Source organism: Corylus avellana, chromosome 8 (genome assembly GCF_965113065.1).
Source record: "Corylus avellana chromosome 8, dhCorAvel1.hap1.2, whole genome shotgun sequence".
Lineage (NCBI taxonomy): Eukaryota > Viridiplantae > Streptophyta > Magnoliopsida > Fagales > Betulaceae > Corylus > Corylus avellana.
The window spans coordinates 15675613-15699942 of NC_142497.1; the positions used below are offsets into that span (position 1 = coordinate 15675613).

General features: G+C 40.0%; 1 protein-coding gene across 1 annotated transcript; it reads left to right on the plus strand.

The window, feature by feature from the left end:
• The first annotated feature begins 19481 nt into the window (after positions 1-19481).
• Positions 19482-20261, plus strand: LOC132173028 (uncharacterized). Its single transcript, XM_059584590.2, has one exon. It carries the CDS (start codon positions 19482-19484, stop codon positions 20259-20261), a length of 780 nt encoding a protein of 259 aa, XP_059440573.2.
• The last annotated feature ends 4069 nt before the right edge of the window (positions 20262-24330 follow it).

A 24330-nucleotide genomic window follows, 5' to 3' on the forward strand; every position in this document is an offset into this window, starting at 1 on the left:
AACTAGGACTAAACCCTACAATTTTACTAGGGTTTCTAGGTTTTCTAGACTATTCTTAAGCCTATAAATAAGACCTCCAAACCTTTAGAATGAGGATCCTTGAATAGACACAACTTTGGGAGAGGAATTTGGAGGCTACTTCTAGGAGCAATTTTCAGTTTTTTCTTTTCCGGGAAAAATCCACTTTACGCGCCTGAAGTTTCAGGGGTTTTTCAATTTGAATCCCAAAGTTTAAAAATTGGCAATTTATCCTCCTAATGTTTCAAAAATTTTCAATTTAAACCTTCCGTTACTAATTTCCGTCAATTGGACAGAAATCTATGAAATTACGTAATTACCCACAGGCTTTTTTTTTTTTTTTTTTTTTTTTTAATTTCTATCAAATTTAACGAAAATTAGTAACAGAAGGTTTAAATTGAAAATTTTTGAAACATTAGGGGGGTACATTGTCAATTTTTAAACTTTGGGGTTCAAATTGAAAAACACCTGAAACTTCAAGGGGGTAAAGTGGATTTTCCCCTTCTTTCCCTTTTCTTTTTTGTTTTATTTTAATTATGTGTAACTAACTCTTTAGGAGGGCTAGATTGAAGCCTAATTATATTTATTTAATATTTCAATATTGGCATATTGTTATATTATTTGAGCATGATTAGTGGTGGATATCAAAGCCTTACATTTACCTTATCTTTATCTTTATTTCTTTTCCTTATTATCAATATCAATCTCGTGACAATTTTGGTATTTTAATTACTTCTAAAACAAAATCAACAATCTCCGTGGGATCGATCTTGTTCTTGTTGTACTATACTATCGTTTGATCTTGTGCACTTGCGAGTAAAATGTACTAAATATTATCTATTAATTTAGGTAGTATTTGGCACAACACGTTTTTGGCGCCGTTGTCGGGGGATTGCTTGATTTTGTTTGGATTTTTTTTTTCCTTTAGTTTATTTTTGTTTTAATTAATTAATTAATTAATTATTTATTTTTTCTGTTTTTCTAAGTTTTTCCGTAGTTACAGTCCTGCCTTCGGCGGTGCACTCGAGCGCCCATCCAAGGCGATCGAGCGCATCTCAAGGTGCGATCGATCGCACATTCGGACAACAGCACAGTTACAATATTAATCATAGATCTAATTTTTTCTTTTCTTTTCCTGTTCATGCAGGGCCAGTTGAGTCTGCATCTTCGTAAGTTTTATTTTTGTTTTTATTTTTTCCTTTTAATTTTAACTTGTTGTTATTTTTGTTTTCACACATGTGGGGCGGCATTTCGACACCCCATGGACTATGTTCATTATGCCATGACCCTTATCACCATGTTAGAGAATGTCCTTCAATGAAACAAATTTCTAACAAAATTTTTGGGCATAAGAACACATCGTTCTCTAGACCGGGGAACGACTGCTATTTTGATTCCTGTAACCCATCATGGAGCCAACAGTCCAATCTCTCATAGCAAGATCAAGTTCCCGGAATTTATGCTACACAATCTCATGGACTACAACATCACTTATATCAGCAATTCTATAATCATGCATATTCCTCTCAATCAGCTCCACAACAACAATATTTAGAAGAACCACCTCCTCCAAAAAGGTCTGCCTTCAAAGAAGCAGTTGCTGCCTTAGAAAAAGAGTATGCTACCTATAAAGGAGAGGTGTCAGCTTATCTTAACCGTATGGAGGAAAGAGAGCGATCATTTGAAAGGATAGAGGCCTCTCGCACACAATCATTTGAAAGGATGGAGGCCACCACCAAAGAAGTTTTGAAGTTTTTACGCGAACTCGCATTCCCTTTAGCACGACGACCGACTAGTATACCACGAGATGATTAGTCGAGTTCTTCTAGTCGAGAATCTCGCTGCTGTTAAGTAGGTTAGGTTCTTTACCTTTACGCCTTCTGACTAGGAGCACCATCGACTATGAATGCCACGAACACCGAGGGTAGTACCATGAGGACGAGCAGCTAATGGAGCCTCCTCGTCCATACTAGCAAACGACCTTGAACCTGAGTACCTCTACAGCACGCTTAGTGGACTCCAGCAGTCCGTATGCAGCTTCACTTCGGAGCTAGGGAAACTATCGACGACTTTCCAGACGACATTCCAAGATCACTCTTATAGATTCACAGTCACTTGATGTGACCCCTGCTTGATGTGAGAGATTACGGCATTGAGAGCCCGAGCATCAACCTTGGAAGAGGGAGCTTTTGTATCCAAGGCACCTCGGGTCAATGATGAGCAGTTCATAGATGACCCCGTTCGTAGGACGATTTCTATAGACTTTTGCTTGGTTAGTTGTTTGTACATATTTTCTATGCTTGGTGATGGCAATTTGTATATGATTGTTTCTTTTCTTTTCTTTCTTTCCTTGAATTTAATGCCTAGACCTTACCGATCTTTTCAAACCATATGTTTCTTTTCAAACTGTTTTCTTTTATCCAAACTTTTAAAGGTTTTAAAACCCTCTCTGCCGTGAGGATCTTGTTTATTACTAAAACCAAATTTTGAGGACGAAATTCTTATAAGGAGGGGAGAGTGTCATACCTCGACTTTTTAAATTGTTTTAAAAAGAGTTTTAATTCCTTACTCAATGAGCTAATAACCTTCTAAATCAGCCCAAAACATAAAACTCTAAGCTATCTTAGCATAACCCATAGCCCTCACACTTAGCCATGAAGCCTTTGAAGTGAAACCCAAACTTACCATTTCTGACCGTATGTATGCTCAGGGAACCAAACGTACACTCTTGTTTTTAGTAGAGGACATACGCCAGGGTTACCGGATGTACGCTATTGTTTCTGTTTCTAGTAGAGGATGTACGCAGGGGGGCCACCCGGACGTATGCTAACAATAGTACAATAGGGACCACCCGGATGTACGCAGGGGGACTACCCGGACGTACGCTGCTTTTTGGAAAACCCGTAAATAATACCTAGACATACGATGAACCCTTTTACCCAATGTGTAATAGTACCGGACGTACGCCCCTATAGTACTGGACGTCCGCTACTTTTCAGAGTAATTGGTGAACGCCTCCAGCTTTTCTCCCCTATAAATACCCATCCTCTATTCGTTCCCAGAACCCATTTCTCGCCTTTAGGCCCTCTGCAAACACATATGAGAGTATTCTTGTGAGTTTTCTTGAGAGTTGAGAGGATTTTTAGAGAAAATGAAGAAAACTTGTGTTCTTGCCAATTTCAAAGGTAAACCCTGCCCATTTTACACTTTCACTACTGTTTTATTGTTTTCCTAAATGCTATGAGTTTTCAAAAAGATGTTATGTTAGGTTTTCACTCCTTTCTTTACAAACCAAGCAATGTTTTTAATAGAGTTTCGAAAGCTCCTTTGATTTCTTGTATTTCATGATGTTGAGTTTTCTTATGATGCATGTGCTTATTTTATAGCCTAGAAGGAGTTATAGTAGCCTCTAGATTGCATAGAAGCCTTGAAACCTAGTTAGGAGCTTTTGGCCAAAATGCCTACTCATTGACCAAACGTACGCTCTTTGACCCCGAACGTACGGTTAGGAGGTCAAGCATCCGCCTTAGCCCCATTTGTGAAACTTAGGCCCTAGCAACCCTTTTGTTAGATAAGGCTTAGTATCTTACTCGTAAGGTTCCTCTAGTATTACATATAACGGTGTGTTATATTCCCTTATAGCAGGATTTAGCTATGTCAGAGGATTCGAGCGAGCGTATGATGTAAGTAAATACTTATGAATACTTTCTTAAAAACGTGGGATATGTCAGTTGACTGACCACGAGTATGATATGAGCATGTCTACATTTTTGTATCTACTTGGTAACTGCTTTATTAACTCAATAATAAGATGCATTGTATGACATGGTACACCGGTACGTGCGGTATAATGGTCATAGGCTTACTATATAGACTTCATTCTATAGTTAAATGTGTGTGTTGTTATGTGGGCTTAGGATCCAATGGTTTCGTGACTAGGCGCAATCATTCCCAAATGACTTGATCATTATAGGACGGACATCATTAGTGGTGTGAGTCACCCGAGTTCGGACTCGGTCGTGCCACTAATGTTATGTACGGTAGACCGTGCAATGGTTGGGGCACTGGCTTTGTACTACAGGCCCCTCGGGACAGCGTCAACCCTGCTAAGAAGGGGTAATATCTCGGGTAGACCATACATAAAAGTTATGACCTATAAAGCATTAGTTTTTTCTTCATTAAAATAATTTGGTGACTGCCGCTAGGAGTACACCACCCTCTTTATTAACTAAACAATACTTTTATGGTGTATTAATGGAGACAATACCTCTTTTCAAATGATTATTAAAACTGCACGTTTATTTCTACTTAAATGGGCTCAATCATACCTAATTGTGAGGTTTACTTACTAATTCGTTAGACTTACGCTATTATTACCTTTCTAGGAAGTTTGTCACTAGAACCCAGGAGTGGCATGGTTGCCACTATGGACCTTGCTTTAGAATCTCCATGCTGCTATCAGGTTTGTTTTACATTATTATTAGTTGCTCCATGTGTTTAATTCCGAGGAATATATTTGTCCCATAATGATTTACAGTTCTTCTCAGATTATATTTCACCTTCCAATGCATTACTCTAAAATGCTTAGAAGGGCGATTCTTCATTTAGCCATAAGTTGGTTTAACTGAGGCATGTGCTAGTAACCCTGCCTGGTTAGCCAAGGCTAATTTTGGGGGCGTTACAATTACTGGTTTGTCGGCTCTCCTTCCTTCGATTGATTTGAGTATGTCTTCTTCCAAAATTCTTCATCCACATAGACCCCTTCAATCAAGAACAATTTTTTGCAGCTATGGCCGGGAACAAATTTTTTGTCACAATTGAAGCATAATCCTTGGGTTCTCCAATCTTACATGTTCATAGGAGATAGCCGTCTGGTGGGTGGTGGCTTGCTCTGAGTTAGATTTGCAGATGGAAGAGGAGGGGTTTCTGCCCACTAGGCTGTGCGTTTGTCCTCCGAATTTGGGGGTTTTTAAGGCTCCAATTTTTTGCTTGATACAATCGTGCCAACCCAATGGCCTCCGTCACCGTGGTGGGTCGTGCGGCTTGCACCTCAATTCTTAAGTTCCCTTTTAATCCACTTACAAAGCAGCCCAACTGGTGTTAAGTTGATAACTTACCCACTCGACTAAGTAGATGTTTGAATTGGAGTTGGTACTCCTTCACCAGCCCTGTCTGTTGTAATTTGGTGAGGTCACCAAAGTGGTTGTCAAACACTGTTGGTCCGTAGCGGATATGGAGAGCCGCATTTAGGGATTCCCAAGTCGAAACCTCTTCGCTTTCCTTGAAGAGTTGATACCACATCTGCGCTTCTGATTCTAGATGATATGTGGCTAGAGGTAATTTCTCCTCATCTTCTATTTGTTTAAATTCAAAGAATTGCTCAACCCTAAAGATCCAGCTTGTAGGGTCATTCTCCCGGTTATATTTAGGAAAATCCAGTTTAGCTATTTTCAACACAATTGAATTGGAAGAGGAATTTTTTCCGCGGTTTCAAGCCATGGAATTTTCTCCTGACTCACTCTTCCCTTTGCTCTGTACATCGTTTATTTTTTCCGCCAACTTCTTTGTCTGCTATGTTGAGGATTTGATGAAACGTTCGAAAATCTTCTGCAAGTTGAAAATTTGCTGCTCCATACTTTCCATTCTTTGGTCCGCCATTCGAAGGGAACTTGGCTCTGATACCAAATTGATACAAACCTTGGGTAGAACTCACCCTTGAAAACCGGCTTACAAGGGAAGGGTGCCCAAGAGCTTATATACATATGGTCAAGATTAGACTTAACCCATGTGGTACACTAGGATCGTAACATACCACCATGCGACTGTGGCCGACGTCCACAGCGGCCAACTCTATTGATACTGACCCGATGGTAGCCATTTCTCTTTTGGCAGCTCCACTCACCTATTAGTATTTTAATTTAGCTCATAGGTCGCCCCCTTCGTGCTTGAACCCCTCGACATGGTGGCTAGCTCTGATACCAAATTGTTACGAGAATTCATAACTAAACGTAAAATTCACCTGTCAACCGCAAAAGAAGCATGATATTGCTTCTTATTCCGACCTACTTTTGCTAAACAATCAGCGGTAGGAAATTTGAGGTTCCTAGGCCTCCAAACACTAGGTTTGAAAATTAATTTTGCATGCCTCATTGCACCCCAAACATGGGTTTAAATAGAATTACAATTTAGGTCAAATCCCTCTAGGATTTGTAAAAGTAATACTACCTAGACTAGGAAAATAAACGAGAATCTCCTTACTTGACATACACGGCAGTGGAGAAAGTCTCCTTATTAGGATAGGACTAAAATACTACTATTACCTATAGTGGAGTAAACCTCCTTATTGGAATAGGACTACAATACTGTGCTCGTTACACATTCAATTCACATGTTAGGCCACTCATTGGCCACCCATTGGCCCTCACAGATTTAACCTATATGATTTTTATTATCTTTTAGTTTGAAAGAAAATTAAAATGAGAAGGCAAAAAAAAAAACGTACGTACTCCTAAAATTACCATTCAATTCACATGTTACCCCAAGTTTTTAATTACGACAATGTCTCCCTATACTACCAAACAATTGATAATGTTCTCCTAAAGCTAGCAAAAAGATAGAAGTGACTATAATCTTTTTTAATAAGATAAAAATAATTTAACAAATTCAGAAAAAATAACAAAAAAAATTAATTTTTTTATTTAAGAAAAAAATGAAATTTTTTTTAAAATTTTCACATGAAATTTTATTTCATTTTATTTTATTCAAAGTATTTTCGTCATTGAGGGGAACACTGTCAATTTTTGGTAATTTTGGGGGATTGTCGCAATTGAAAGTTTGGAATAGGCATTGTTAATTGGGTGGTAGTTTGAAAGGGATATGTTAACTTTTTCATAAAAAAAAAAATTATGTTTTTATTTTTTATTTTTATTTTTTTTAATATTTTCTATTCCTCATGATAGCTATTTTTCTAATTTTTTAAAGAGGAATATGTATTCTTTTTTGTAAATGAAGGAATAGGTCCTTACCAAATTTCAAGAAATAGCTATTTCATTTTAGGTTCATATTTTGTGAACCAAACCGGCTCTAGGGAGTGTGTTACAAGAGGTTTTTTTAGGAGTTTCTTCTACATTAGGAAAGAGAATAAGATTTAGGGAGTCTATTACTAGTATTGTTATTAATGTTCTTCTTTCCTTTTGGTGTTCTGAAATCAGCCATGAATATAACGTAGGTTGATGGGAGAGAAAGAAAGTTTTCTCGCTAGGCATTTAACCTAGAGGAGAAGGATTTCTTTCCCTTGTCTCTTGAAGATTGAGGGAGGATCACGTGCGTGTGAAAGAATTCTTTTTTCTAGACTGAAGTAATGGCAGAAGACATGTCCAATCCATGGCCTTGTCACCCACTTCTACAGGAAGAAGATGAGGAAGTCGGAGTTTTCAAGGAGGAAGTGCATAAGGTAGCGACCAAGGGTCAATTATGTGTAGCGGGGAAATTGTTTGCCGATAGGTATGTAAGCAAGGAGACCATCAAGAATTTACTGTTGAAATGGTGGAAACCTTTGGAATCTATTATTTTCAAAGGGTTGGGCGAAAACCTTTTTTGATTGAGTTTGAAAACAGTCGGGATAAGGAGAAGGTTCTTGAGGGTCGACCTTGGGTGTTTGAAGGTGACTTGTTCCTGGTGGAAGATTTTGATGGCCATTCATTGCCGTCAAAAATAGCATTTGATAGAGCCTCATTTTGGGTACGAATGTTCCATCTGCCATTGGTTTGTATGGGCAGGGAAGTGGGAAAGAAAATTGGGGCTATTGTTGGAGATGTGGAAGGGGTTGGCTGGGGGGAATACCTAAGAGTTAAAATCTCGCTAGATTTATCCAAGCCCCTTTCCAGGGGACACAAGCTGAAGCTGGAAGGGGAATTAACATGGATCGCTTTCCAATATGAAAGGCTCCTAAAGTATTGTTTCCAATGTGGCGTCATTCTACAAGGGAGGGGGGGTGTCAGAAGAAGAGTAGCATGAGAAATCTAGAGCCTGCCAAGTTTGGTCCGAGACTAAGGGCGTCGTCACCAATCCGGAGAGGTGATCAAAATTTGGGGAGGCATGAGTTCAGACCAGGACAGGCGAGGTCTTTCCAGGCCAGTATACAAAATCACGATCTGAAGAGCTCTAAACCGGAGACAACAAAGGGGATGGATGAGTCCGGGGAGGAGAATTTGGCAAGGCAGCCTGGCAAATTTTTTCAAGAAGGTAGCAGAATCAGTGATGAGGATCACGGGATTAATGATGGCACTCCTATTATGGGGGATATGATAGAAATAGACGGATTTGGGGGAGGAAATAATGGAGCTGATTCGAAGTTGCAGGGAAGTGATCATGATAAGAAACGAGGGAGTAAATCATGGTTGTCATATAAGGAAATTCCCCTTTTAGGCGAGACCAGTGAGCTAGAGGGAGAATTTCAAAATTCTTTTGAAGGTTTAAACTCTCATGTGACAAAGGGTAAAAAGGGGGTTTTTATGCCCAGGAACCAGGGAAAAAAAAATTAAAAAAAAAAGGTAAAATTTGGGTCAGAATTGTAGCCCAGGCGGATCTGTCTACCTTGGCCCATTGACTGTAGATGTTGTCCGGACAGTCAAAGCTGCCCAAGAAGCAACCAGTAATCCTGAGAAGGCACCGGTCACTTGGAAAAGGAAGTATGGGGAAGAGGATGATGCACCAGTTTCTAAAAAAAGAAAGGGACATGGGAGAGATGGTCCGAATTGTTGAGAAGGGACGGAAATTTAGTTGTAATGTGACAAATGTTTCTAGATTGGGAGTGGCGGAGGCTGTGGGACAGCCTCATTGACCGCTATGACGGTTCTAAGTTGGAACTGTCGGGGGCTTGGGAACCCCCGAGCAGTTTAAGCCCTGAGCTGTTTGGCAAAGGAGAAGAGACCCACTTTGGTTTTCCTTATGGAAACCAAGCTCCGTCAAAATAAAATGGAGCAAATTAGGTGTAAACTTGGCTACAATGGATTATTTGTGGTGGATTGTATTGGAGGGAGTGGTGGACTGGCGTTGCTTTGGGGTGAGGAGATCAATGTAGAAATACAAAATTATAGTCAGCATCATATCAATGGCGTGATTCGTGACCGACCGAATTGGGTGCTATGGAAGTTTACTGGCTTTTACAACCAACCAGATGTGGGTAAACATCATGAATCATGGTGCTTGCTAAAAATTTTGGCACGTTTTTCACCTTTACCTTGGGTATGCATTGGGGACTTCAATGAAATTTTATTTCCATTCGAAAAATGGGGTGGGAATACAAGAAGCAGAAGCCATATGTGGGACTTTCAGCAAACCTTGGAGGAGTGCGATTTAATGGATTTAGGCTTCTTGGGGCCTAAATACACCTGGAATAATTGTTGGGATGATGCGGATTTCATAAAAGAAAGGCTTGATAGGGGGTGGCAAATCAGGAGTGCAGGGATCTTTTTCCTGAAGTTGAATTAAGGGTGGAGCTTGCCTTGGGATCAGACCATCTCCCTGTGTTTCTGGGACTGGATGGAAAATCTGGGATGAGAAAAAAGGGTCCAATTTTCAAGAATGAAGCTAGCTGGGCCCTTGAAGGGGAATAATGGCGAAATGGTCGAACGTGCATGGGGTGAAGCTCTACTGCAGGACGGTTTGTGGGAAAGCTTGGAGGCAAATTAAGTGTTTGTAAAAATTAGTTGTTGCAGTGGCAACAGACTCGGCGGGACCCCTTGGGCACCATCAACCGTATGAAGAAGAAACTACTGAATCTCCAAGGGAGAGAAGGGGGATCTTCGGGTATGGAGAGGAAAAATTTGATGAAGGATTTACAAGTTCTGATCTACTAAGAAGATGTCCGTTGGAGTCAAAGAGTAAAAGTTGCATGGCTTAAACATGGGGATAGAAATACACATTATTACCATGAATGTGCTAATGCACGGAGGAGGAAAAATTTTATTGGTGAAATAATGGATGACTTGGGGCAGGTGTGGACTACTCTAGAGAAGGTGGAATGGGCATTTGTTACATATTTCTCCAACTTATTTTTTACTGGGGACGTTGGGGACATGGAGCAATGCCTTCAACACATTAATTTGGGGGTAACTAGGGACATGAATGCAGAACTGCTTAAAGAATTCTCAAGAGGTGAAACAAGTGATGCCCTCCTTCAAATGGGCCCCATAAAAGCCACGGGGCCGGATGGCTTCACTGTCGGTTTTTTCCAACAACATTGGAGCACTATAGGGGATGAGGTATGTAACGTTGTGATTGATATCCTAAATTCTGGAATAATGCCTGCAGATTTAAACTTGACTTATATTGTGCTTATCCCAAAAGTTAAAAACCCATCGTGTGTGACGGATTTTAGACCCATAAGTTTGTGCAATGTAATTGATAAACTGCTTTCTAAGGTGCTAGCTAATAGATTGAAAAGGGTCCTTCCTCATATTATATCCCCAACAAAAAGTGCTTTCATCCTGGGTCACCTGATTTTGGATAACATATTAGCCGCATATGAGACGCTTCATACTATACATACCGGAATGAAGGAGAAAAAGGGGTTTATGTTGGTCAAGCTTGATATGAGCAAGGCTTATGATAGAGTGGAGTGGAGCTTCTTGGAGGCGGTTATGCGCGGCGTATAGGGTTTGATATAAGGTCGACTAATTTGATTATGATGTGTATTACCTCTGCCAAGTACGCAGTTCTTGTGAATGGGATGCCATGTGGGAGTATTACCCCTTCTAGAGGTATCCGACAAGGAGACCCCCTATCACCTTATTTGTTTTTGTTTTGTGCCAAGACGCTCACTTCGTTGTTGACAAAGGCGAATAGTGATGGGCTGCTGACGGGAGTCCCTACTTCCAAAAGGGGTCCCTATGTTAGCCACCTATTTTTTGCTGATGATAGCTTATTGTTTTGCAGGGCCAATATTGTACAATGGAGCAACTTGACAAGTATTTTAAGGGTGTATGAAGCGGCCTATGGACAAAAATTGAACCAAGATAAGACGGCAATCTTTTTTCGTAACAACACTCTGTCGGCCGAAAAAAATCAAATTTTAGAACTTGCAGGAATACCAGCCACACAAAGATATGACACCTATTTGGGGCTTCACACCCTAGTAGGTAAATCGAGAACATCAGCTTTTCAAAGCATTATTGACAGCATTAGTAAGCGATTAAAAGATTGGAAGTTAAAATTCTTGTCTCAAGCTGGGAAAGAGATCCTTTTGAAGGCGGTCATACAAGCTATTCCTACTTATTGCATGAGTGTGTTCCGTCTTCCGAAGTCATTATGTTTGGAGATAAACTCACTAATGCAAAAGTTTTGGTGGGGTCAAAAGGCGAATGACAAACGAATCGCTTGGATGAGTTGGTGTTGTCACAAATATCTACCTAAATTAATAGGAAAATAATTGGATGTTTTACCCGCAAGTGCACGAGGTCAACATAATAGAATAGGGTGCAAGTATGAGGTCATTCTCACGAGGATTGCTGAATTTTGACTAAAATAAATTCCAAAAGTATAATAAAGGAAAAAATCCACTTTACCTCCTGAAGTTTTAGGGGTTTTTCAATTTGAACCCCAAAGTTTAAAAATTTGTAATGTACCCCCCTAATGTTTCAAAAATTTTCAATTTAAACCTTCCATTGCTAATTTTCGTCAAATTGGACGAAAATCTATGAAATTACGTAATTACCCTCAGACCTTTTTTTTTTTAATCTCCGTCCAATTTAACGGAAATTAGTAACGGAATGTTTAAATTGAAAATTTTTTAAACATTAGGGGGGTACATTGCCAATTTTTAAACTTTGGGGTTCAAATTGAAAAACCTCTTAAACTTTAGGGGGGTAAAGTGGATTTTCCTCTATAATAAAATAAAGATTGGATTTTGATTTGATGATAATAAAAAGGTAGGGCTTTGATATCTACCACTAATTATATTTAATTAATATATCAATATGCCAATGTTTTGATCATGTTATGTATATCTAATGTTTGTCAACCTAAGGGCATGGGTATATACTTCCTTAAACTATAGATTTTCCTAAGCAACGAGTTAGGCATGGGTGTATACTCTAACTCTTTTCTTTCTTAAAGGATTTAGCATGGGAATATACTAAGTTATTCTTTAAGAAAGCATAATTTCTGTGGAAATCGACAAACACATGAGGCGTAGGGCATAGGTGTATACTCCCAGTTCCCTATGTTGACTAACCTAAGATCCCAGTGTAGATTTCTTTTGTTACTTATGTTAAACCTAGGACTCGGTCATCCAAATTGATTTAACTAACTAGTTCATATCATATGCATATGTTGACCAGGCACACACATATGAGGAATTCATGAAAGCAGGCATTAATCAAGTTAAATATCACAACATGATCATCACAAGGGTGCCAATATTGAATATTAACTAAACATAACTAAGGCTTCAATTTAGCCCTACTAAATAAAGTAGTTACACATAATAAAAATAAAACTAAAAGAGAAAAGGGAAAGAAAGAACCGAAAGGTAGCCTCCAATTCCTCTCCCCACAGTTGTGTCTTTTCAAGCTTGATTATTCTTAAGGTTTAGAGTTCTATTTATGAGGCTTTAGAAGTCCTTGTTATCCTAGTAAACTTAAGAAATTCATAGGGTTTTATTCCTATTACAAGTGGGAGTTGGAAAACCCTAATATGGAAATACTTGACAGTCTGGCCGCCTCTTGATGTGTCACCTGCGCACGGGTGCGCTCGATCGCACGTCCACGATCGAGCCTCTTCTGTTGTGCGCTCGATCGCGCATGGCCGCTTCATGCTTTGTCTTATCTGGTAATGCGCTCGATCGTAGGTTCCCTGCGATTGATCGCACTGTCAGGGGCTCCAACTTTTCCCAATTTCTCTCTTTGAGTCCAAATCTTCCAGATTTACTCAATTTTCTTCCAAAAGCCCATAAAAGTATGGAAAACACATAAAGGATCTAAAATGGCATGAATTAACTAAAACTAAAGAATTAAAACATGTAAGTTAAGGTCTAAAAATATGAATATTTTAGCACTTAACACAACCTAAACTTACATATTGCTAGTCCCTTAGCATACAAAACTAAATACTAAATGGAAAAAACAGAAAACAAAAACATAAATCCATCTTTCGTGGGATATACGATTGCATTTAGCGTATGCAATAAGTCTTTTAAACCCCTAGGAATTCCCGAGAGGACGAGTGAAGTCTCGTGAGGGTTTTCCAGAAATGTTACCCACAAACATCATGCACAGTTCATGTCATCTCAAAAATTAAAGTATTACTTTAAGATCATGATTTTCATTCATTAGCAAGCTTAAAAAGATGAGCTCCATCTTCACAATGAATTGGAATCTCAGAGTTCAATTACTTACAAAGGACATACTAAAACCTCATAAGTTTGACAACAGTGTAAAGTGAACTAGCACAAAATTATGAGGCTTCCAAATCTTTCCAACGTGTAATGTCTCCATATCTTAAAGTTCACTGAAATTTCTATTAGAATGAACAACAATGGCATATTTCTTTTTTCACTTTCTCTTTTTTTTTTTTTTTTTTGATTAGGTTGTGCAATGTTTGGTTCCCTTAAGCTTTCTAATTGACCCATGTAACGAGTGTTAAGTCAATGACTCCCAAACTAAATGGTTTTAGGGCATTAGGTGTAGAGACACCCCTAACGACCTACTAACTCGAGTCAAAAAGGCTACAAAACCAAACTAACCATGACATCAATCAAATAAAAAAATTTCACCTTTTGACGTGAACACTCAATGCTTTGAGGCAAGAGGTCCAGTTACTCAGTGAAAAGCTTATCAATGATCATTTATTTTTTTTTATTTTTATTTTTTTCTTTCTTTCCCTTTTTTTCATATATATATATATATGCTAAAGTGTCCATCTAATAAGTTATCCAATTTCATCCAAGATACAGAAACACACATCAGACCTCATGTCATACCTCACAAATTATGTGTTAATATGCTTGTGTGATCAGATCAAACATGTGATTTTTCAACTGTCCTAAGCAAGTAATCAAACTAACAAATTCTCTCATCAGATCATGTGTTCAAAATTTTAAGCTCATTGATGAATTCAAGCCACAATTCCTTTAGATTAACTTAAAATTTTAGGGCAAATATGAATATGCATAAACTTGTTTGTTATATATATATATATATATATATATATATATATATATATATATATATTCAAATAAACAAACACACAAAACAAAAAATATGAAATTGGGACAAAGTGTGTGTAAACAACACGTGTTCCCATACCTCCAAACTTAAATGACACATTTTCTCAAATGTGTCTAAATTAAGGAAAGAGTGTACCCGGGAGATGGACGACATCGTCTTGGAAAGCATGGCTCATAGCACACCCCCAAACTTGAATTAAAGCACACTTGTCCTTGCAAAATAATAATAAATAAAAAAAAAAACACAAAAAATAAGTAAAATGAAATAAAACCTAAAATAAATAAAAAGATTAAATGAAACACACAAAAATAAAATAACAAGATAACTTATGGGGTGCCTCCCATGAGCACTAAGTTTAACGTCTTCAGCCAGACTTTGGTACTTTAAACTTGAAGCACCAATCTTTCCTTCTCTTGCACCAAAGGGAATGAATCTTTTCTGCTGCAAGGTGATTCCAAATGTCTATAGATCGGGGAGGATCACTTTGAGTTTTCTTAAATAGTTTCTCATCTGGTGGGGAATCATGAACTGGAATAAAATAGGAAGAAAATTCAGGGAGCTTCTCTATCTTGATGTCCTCAATTTGCTCATGTAGTAGCTCTAACAGACTTCTCTTTTGGCCTCTTGGTGTTTCAAGAATAAGAGTTAATGGTGAAAAAATCTTAGTGCTTTCTTCTCTTTCTTGATGTGGCTCCTGTGACACTTTGGTTTGCTCCTCCTTCCCTTCTTCCACTTGATTTTCAACCACCTCTTCTTCCTCAACGTGACAACTTGCTCATGATAGTAGGTGCATTCTTCCTCCATGTAATGCTCATTAGGATTGGCCACCAACTCACTTTGACACTCTTCTTCTTCTTCTTCTTTAAATGTATTTGATTTTTGCTTGAGGTGGGCCTCCATCAATTCAAATGATTGCTCTCTTTCCTCCGTGAGGTTAAGATGAGCTGTCGCATGTTTTGTAAAGTCAGCATATTATTTTTGTAAGGCATCAACTGCTTCTTGTAAGGCATACCTTTTTGGAGGAGGTGGTTCTTCTTGATATTGTTGATATAGAGAAGAGTCCAAATCATATAGGGGAGATGGCTCCTCTTCTTGGTATTGTGGAGGCCAATAGGTGGAAGATGGCTCCTCTTGATATGCTTCTTCTTCTTTGAGACTATTGCCTTTCGGTTTGAAGTAGGTCTTCATCTCCTTAGATGCTTGCTGTGTAGTCTTAATCAATGTATTTATCATATCTGTAAGAGAAGGTGGTTCAGCCTGACATTGCTGTTGTGGAGTTGATTGAGAGGAATATGCATGATCATAGAATTGCTTATATGAGTGATGTTGCAGTCCATGAGATTGTTGAACATGAATTCCGAGAGCTTGAGCTTGCCATGAGAGATTGGACTGTTGGCTCCATGTTGGGTTACAGGAATCAAAATAGCGGCCGTTCTCCGGTGTAGAGAACGATGTGTTCTTATGCCGATTAAATTGTTAGAAATTTGTCTCATTATAAGACATTCTCTAACATAGTGATAAGGGTCTTGGCATAAAGAACATGGTTTATGGGGTGTCGGAATGCCTCCCTAAATGTTTTAAAAAAAAATTAACAAAAAGTTAAAATTAAAAGGGAAAATTAAAAAAAAGAAAAAAAGAAAACTTACTAATATGTAGACTCAAATGACCCTACATGAAATAAAAGAAAAAAAAAAATCAGATCTATAATTAGTGCAGTAACTGTGTTGCTCTCTGGATGTGCGATCGATCACCCTGGTTGGGCGCTCGAGTGCACCTCCAGAGGCAAAACGGGAACTGCGGAAAAAACTAGAAAAATAGAAAACTTTAAAACAAAAATAAATTAAAGGAAAAACCAAATTTGAAAATTTGAAAATTAAAATAACACAACTAAAGGAAAATAATTATAAACAAAATTTGCCGAAATCCCCGGCAACGGTGTCAAAAACTTGTTGTCACAAATATCTACCTAAATTAATAAGCAAATAATTGGATGTTTTACCCGCAAGTGCACGAGGTCAACATAGTAGTATATGATGCAAGTACGGGGTCATTCTCACGAGAATTGCTGAATTTTGTCTAAAATAAATTCCAAAAGTATAATAAAACAAAGATTGGATTTTGATTTGATGATAATAAAAAGGTAGGGCTTTGATATCCACCACTAATTATATTTAATTAATATATCAATATGCCAATGTTTTGATCATGTTATGTATATCTAATGTTTGTTAACCTAAGGGCATGGGTGTATACTCTTTAAGCTATAGATTTCCCTAAGCAACGAGTTAGGCATGGGTGTATACTCTAACTCTTTTCTTTTTTAATGGATTTAGTATGGGTGTATACTAAGTTGTTCTTTAAGAAAGCATAATTTATGTGGAAATCGACAAACACACGAGGCCTAGAGCATGGGTGTATACTCCCAGTTCCCCATGTTGATTAACCCAAGAACCCAGTGTGGATTTCTTTTGTTACTTATGTTAAACCCAGGACTCGGTCATTCAAATTGATTTAACTAACTAGTCCATACCATATGCATATGTTGATCTGGCACACACATATGAGGAATTCGTGAAAGCAGGCATTAATCAAGTTAAATATCATAACATGATCATCACAAGGGCGCCAATATTGAATATTAACTAAACATAACTAGGGTTTCAATATAGCCCTACTAAATAAATTAGTTACACATAATAAAAATAAAACTAAAAGAGAAAATGGAAAGAAAGAACCGAAAGGTAGCCTCCAATTCCTCTCCCCACAGTTGTGTCTTTTCCAGCTTGATTATTCTCAAGGTTTAGAGTTCTATTTATAGGGCTTTAGAAGTCCTTGTTACCATAGTAAACCTAGGAAATTCGTAAGGTTTTATTCCTATTACAAGTGGGAGTTGAAAAACCCTAATATGAAAATACTTGACAATCTAGTCGCCTCTTGATGTGTCACCTGCGCACAAGTGTGCTTGATTGTAACCCGTGTGCTGTTGTGCGCTCGATCGCGCATGGGCGCTTTATGCTTTGTCTTCTCTGGTAATGCGCTCGATCGCAGATTCCCTGCAACCGATCGCACTGTTAGGGGCTCCAACTTTTCCCAATTTCTCTCTTTGAGCCCAAATCTTTCAGATTTACTCCATTTTCTTCCAAAAGCCTATAAAAGCATGGAAAACACATAAAGGAACTAAAATGGCATGAATTAACTAAAACTAAAGGATTAAAACATGTAAGTTAAAGGCTAAAAATATAAATAAAATATTTTAGCACTTATCAGTTGGAGCTGTATGGGGCTTTCAAAAAGGTATGGGGGCATGGGTTTTCGAGATTTCACTTGCTTTAATACGGCCCTTTTGGCAAAGCAGTGTTGGAGGATATGGAAGGTGCCGGAGAGCCTTATTGCAAAAATTATGAAATCCTAGTATTTTCCAGAATGCTCAATTTTGGAAGCCCAATTAGGAAGAAAACTGTCGTTTGCGTGGAGAAGCATACAAAGCTCGTGCGATTTACTTCGAGAAGGGTGAATATGGAGAGTGGGGTGTGGTGAAAAATACGTATATGGCAAGATAGGTGGATTCCTCAACCTCACTCTTTTAAGATTCAATCCACGCTGTCTCTTCTATCTCCTACGGCCACTGTTAGCAAGTTCCTAGATAATGCGCTACTAGGGTGGAATCATGCATTGGTGAACCAGATTTTCTCACATGAGGAGTCACAACTCATCCTCTCTTTACCACTCAGTGGCTCACAACACGATGATGTTCTTGTATGGAGAGTTACGGCAAAGGGGGTTTTCTCAATATTTAGCGCTTATTATATGCAAAAGAGGTGGAAAAGGCGACTCAAGCTAAAAGTTCACATGGGGTTAGCCTAGAGTAATTTGGAAGAAGCTATGGAAACTGTCGATCCCAAACGTGGAATTTTTTTTGTTTTTTTTTTTTGTTTTTTTTTTTTTATGGAGGGCCTGTCATGAAATCCTTCTGATTAGAGCAAACCAATACAGGCGCAAAATTATCGAGAACCCAAAGTGCCCAATCTATGAGTTAGAAGATGAAATGGTGGCCCATGTCCTTTGGAATTGCCCTTTAGCTACGGATGTCTGGGGCGTAGGGGAAAGGATATTCCAGAAAAGCTCCTTCCGTGATCGAACTTTCCTACAAGTTGCCGAGAAGATGTTTGAAAGGTGTGATAGGGAGGAAATCCTCCAGTTCGCAGGCATAGCGAGGAGTCTATGGTTAAGGCAAAATGAAGTTGTACATGGAGGTCCTTTTGCCTCTCCAGCAGCAGTTGTTAAGTCTACTACGGAAGCTATCTTGGAATATCAAGCAGCTCAAGTGGTTGGAGGACTTACAAGCAACATGGTGAGATCCGCATAGTGGGAGGCACCGCCGGTGGGCTGGCCAATGGCAAATTGGGACGCTTCGATCAATAAACAAGAAGGAAGGTGGGGAATGGAGGTGATCCTGAGGGATCATACGAGGCAGATGATAGCGGCAAAGTGCTCCTCTCGGTTGGGAGGCTTAGACCTAACAACGGGTAAGGCACTAGCTGCTCTAGAAACCATTCATTTTTGCAGTAGGTTGGGCCATGACTGGATTCAATTTGTGGGCGATGCAAAGTTGGTGGTGTAGGCGGTGACATCAAATGAGCTAGACTGGAGTAATAAGGGCCACATTATTGAGGCTATTAAGATAGCCACCCGATCCTTTTCCCACTGGAAGATTTTAAATGTGACAAGAGAAGCAAACAAAATAGCTCATGTTTTAGCAAGAAGGGCATCACAACAAGGCATGGAAAATGAGTGGTTCACTAACCCATCGGAATGTATTAAAGATCTTCTTGCCTTTGAGCAAGGTGTACCTGTCATCTTGAGATAATTAATGAAGCTACTCCAATTTTCTTTCAAAAAAAAAAAAAAAGAAATCAGCCATGAACAATTTAAGGCTACAAAAAGAGAATAAGATCCTCTCTATTTCACTATTAGATTTAAAGTTGATACATTTAACGATAAATATAAAATGAAGATTACCATAAACTTTAAATTCTATTATTCATTTAAAATTAATGGTATCTTTTAATATTGGATTTGGCTTATATTCTGTTATTTTAATAACAGATATATTGGTAATCCAAGTCCTCGCTAGGGTTCCTCTCAAGAGAAACTGCTAGAGACGAGGGATTAGTCTCCTGTCGTTAAACGGCGTAGGAGGGTTTGGTGTGGTGATCAGGTGACGGATTGGGAGGAATGGCAGACGAACTGGAGGACCTGTGTGGAAGAATTTCTCTCACTGAGGGAGAGAAGATTGGAATACAGGTGGAGGAGGGTGAGATAGCAGCGGACAAGGAAACGGGCGGAAAGTGTTTGATTGGCAAGGTGTGGACGGAAAAGAACATTAATAAGGAGGCCTTTCGATCAGTATTATCTACCATATGGCGTACTGCAGGAGGTGTGAAGTTCAAAGAACTGAGAGAGACTATATGGTTGTTCGAGTTCAATGATGACGTTGATAAACGGAGGGTACTGGATGGACGGCCATGGTCGTTTGATGGGCAGATCTTAGTTTTGAACGAGTTTGATGGCAACACTCCACCATCCCAATTGGAGTTCAATCAGTCTCCATTTTGGATTCAAGTACACGACATGCCTCTCCTCTGTATGAATAAGAATATTGGCACTAAGATAGGGAGATCATTGGGAGAACTTGAGGAAGTTGATGTAGCAGGTGATGGAATGGGCTGGGGGAGCTGCTTAAGACTGCGGGTAAACATTGACATTACAAAGCCTCTTGACCGAGGTAGAGCTCTCAAACTGGAAGGGAAATCATCTTGGGTAGAGTTCAAATATGAAAAGCTGCCCATGTTCTGTTTCCGATGTGGCCGGATAGTGCATGGTCCGCGAGGATGCCCGATCCCACCCCCGACCAGTCGTAGTGCGGCAAAGGAGTTCAACAATTGGGGAGTAGGGCTCAGAGCTCTGGACCCACGAAGACGAGGAGCAAGGGGAAGATACTCATACAGGGAGTAGCCGACCAGAAATTCTCCATCGGAGTCTGACGAAACGGACAGCGGCAGACACTCCGGGGAACGCTCTCCCAATATGGCAAATTCCGAATTTCTCGGAAACCCTTCCAAGGGAATAAATTCGAAGGCGCCAGCTGGGAGCGGAGGAGGCGGGATACGCAACACAGAAAAGGAAGCTGGTAACGTCATAAGGAAAGATTCTACGACTGCTGAATTGCATGAAATATTTACCATAAATACTATGGAACGTCCAGCGGCAAATAGTCCACTGAAGACTTCTGGACCGGGCCCATGCTTGGGCCATATGGGCCATGGACACTTGGGCTCAACAATTGCCGGGTCAAGAGTAGGAGAAACAGTTGCGGGAGGGGATATGGAAGATCAGGAAGTCACTAGCATGGAGGTTTTACTGTCAGGGGCTGCTGAACACAACGGGGGAGACGGGGAAAATGATTCCAATAATTTCAGGCCTACTTTGAAAACCTGGAAGCGGATGGCCAGAAACATAACTAATGCTCGGGCAATAACCCAGCCCTCCAGTAAGACGAAAAGGGATAGGAGCGATCCCACGGATGAACAAAATTCAGACCCGGAGAGAGTGGAGAAAAGAAGCAAGAAAGAAACTGTGTCTCAGAGCAAGAATTTGGATTCATTGGCGGCGGCTGTCTCACAGCCCCGCCAGGAGCCATGATTCTACTCAGTTGGAACTGCCAGGGGCTTGGGAACCCCTGGACAGTTCAAGACCTTCGCCTAATGATGAAGGAGAAGCAGCCCAACATTTTGTTTTTGATGGAAACAAAATGTAGGAAGGGTAAGATGGAAGGCATTAGAGTGAAGCTGGGATATAGGCACATGTTTGTGGTAGAACCAGTTGGGCTGAGCGGAGGCCTGGCTTTACTGTGGCATGATGAACATGTTTTGGAGGTTCAAAACTATACTCATAGACATATTCATGCAATAGTGACAGATGCTGGCCAGGAAGGGGTCTGGAAACTTACCCGCTTTTATGGTCACCCGGTTGCAGCTAAGAGGCATGAGTCGTGGGAGTTACTTGAGCATTTGAGGCATTATCATCCTCAAGCATGGATGTGCATTGGCGACTTCAACGAAATTCTTACGCAAGAGGAGAAGACAGGAACTGCAGTAAGGAGGGAGAGCCAAATGGTCCGGTTTCGGAATGCCTTAGATACCTGCAACTTAAAGGACTTGGGTTATACAGGTGCTCGGTATACTTGGACCAATGGACGCCATGATGAGGGGTTTATTAAGGAACGACTTGACCGTGCTGTGGCCAATTTGGAGTGGTGTGCTGCTTACCGAGAAGTTGCTGTCCATGTGTTGGCTGCAAGGACTTCGGACCACAAGCCCTTACTTATGTCCTTCAACCACGACAAGTCAAGGCAAGTGGGGACACAGAGCATCTTCAAATTCGAAGCAAAGTGGCAGCTTGATGAGGACTACGGTGGAATCGTGGAGGAGGCGTGGCATAAGGAGCAAGCAACAAGCACTAGTTTACAAATGGTGCAGAATAAATTGGCCACTTGTCAGAATGTTCTTAAACGTTGGAGTGGGGTGAAATTTGGTAATGCGACCAAAAGGCTGAAGAAGAAAACAAAGGAGTTGGAGAACTTACAACGGTATGAAGGACCGGAACACTGGGCAGAAATTTCACGGCTCAAATCTGATATAGAATTCATTATGGCGCAAGAAGATATACGTTGGAAGCAGCGAGCGAAACAAAATTGGTACACATATGGCAATCGGAATACGCCATTTTTTCATGCATGGGCTGATCATCGAAGAAGAATCAATCATATTCGCAGTGTCAGAGATGAGGAGGGGCGAGAATGGAAGAAGAAGGAGGATATTCCAGAAGTGTTTGTGGGATTTTACCAAAATCTGTTCAAGTCTGAAGGAACTATTGGCGCAGAGGAGTGCTTGTCATCTCTGGAACCACGAGTAACCTCAGAAATGAATGCTGCACTGCTAGCAGAGTTCACTTTGGAGGAAATCGACATCGCTCTCTCTCAAATGCACCCTCTCAAGTCACCTGGTCCGGATGGCTTCTCGGCTTGTTTTTATCAACGCTCCTGGGACACAGTTCGTATGGAGGTAGGTACTGCTGCCCTTGATTTCTTGAATAATGGCATGTTTGACCCAAATATTAACAGTACTCATATTGCCCTTATACCAAAATGCAAATCTCCTTCTCGGGTCATTGATTACCGACCCATAAGTTTGTGTAATGTCCTTTACAAACTTATCGCGAAAGTGCTTGCAAATAGAATGAAGAAAATGTTGAATTCTATTATATCGCCACAACAAAGTGCTTTCCTACCGGGGCGATTAATTACGGATAATGTCATTGTTGCTTTTGAGGCTCTCCATACAATGAACACTCGGCTTAAAGGTAGGAAAGGTTATATGGCGTTAAAGCTTGACATGAGCAAAGCGTACGACCGTGTGGAATGGGATTTTTTGGAGCTATTGATGAGGCGGATTAGGTTTGACGAACGATGGGTAGATCGAATTATGACGTGTGTTCGGACTGTCTCATACTCAATACTCATTAATGGGGTGCCCTACGAAAATATCAGACCTTCTCGGGGTATTCGGCAAGGAGATCCATTGTCCCCATACCTCTTCATCTTATGTGCGGAGGGTCTTAGCACCCTATTACATAAGGCCGACAGGGAGGGCAAAATCACAGGCTTGCCTATTGCAAAGGGAGGAACCAAAATTAGCCACTTATTTTTTGCGGATGATAGTTTGCTCTTTTGTAGGGCAAACTTTATAGAATGGTGCAACGTGCAGGAAATTCTTGTTAAATATGAGAGAGCTTCGGGGCAAAAGCTCAACCGAGAAAAAACCTCCATGTTTTTTAGCAAGAATACTTCAACGGTAGTGAAGCAATTTATTACCTCAACGGCAAGAGTGAGGGCTACTACAAGTCTTGAGAAGTATCTCGGATTGCCGGCAAGAATAGGTCCCTCTCGTTCGCGGGCCTTTGCGGGCATTAAAGGGCGGATATGGGAGCGAATGCAAGGATGGAAGGAAAATTTCTTATCCCAAGCCGGTAAGGAGGTGCTCCTAAAGGCCGTGGTTCAGGCTATCCCCACCTACACCATGAGTGTGTTTCAATTGCCGAAGACTTTATGTAAGGAAATTAACTCTTTGATGTCAAAATTCTGGTGGGGTCATAAGCATGAGGAGAATCATATTACATGGATGAGTTGGCAAAAACTTGGGCGAAACAAGGAGAAAGGAGGCCTAGGCTTTCGAGACTTGGAGTGGTTCAATATGGCCCTTCTTGCAAAACAAGGGTGGAGACTCCTCCAGAATCCGGATGGTCTTGTGTCTAAAATTCTCAAAGAAAAATACTACCCATATGACAATTTCCTGAATGCCCCATTGGGAAGACAGCCATCCTATGTGTGGCGGAGCTGCTGGAACGCGAGGAAGTTATTACTGGAGGGGCTATCTTGGAGGGTGGGGGACGGTAGCAACATTAGCATATGGCTGGACAAGTGGGCAAAGGGAGCTGTTCTAATGGGGATAGAACCAAAATGTTATGGAAGGCCATCTGGAAAATTGAAGTCCCACAAGCAGTTCAAGTTTTTCTCTGGAAGGCATGCAATGATATACTGCCTACTAAGGAAAAATTATACAAGAAGCGTATCACTCTTGACCCTCTTTGCCCCATCTGTAACCTTGAGGTGGAAACGATTGGGCATATACTTTGGAGTTGTCCCTCGGCCCAGGATGTGTGGTCGGTGTTGTGCAAATTTATTTAACTCGCAAGTGCACAAATCGATTGTAGTTTAATGGATTGCAAGTGCGAGGTCGATCCCACAGAGAATTGTATTTTTGAAAGAGCAATTTATATCTAAACTAATTAAATCATAATCTAGTTCCAAAAGGGTTTTGATTTTTTGAGTTTTGAAAATTAAAGGATAAACATAAACTAAATAAAATAAGTAAATCTAAGAATAAAGGTACTAAGGTTTGGGAATTCACACTCACCAAATCATAACAAAATACTTTATGTTCATCAATATTAATCCGAAGTTCTC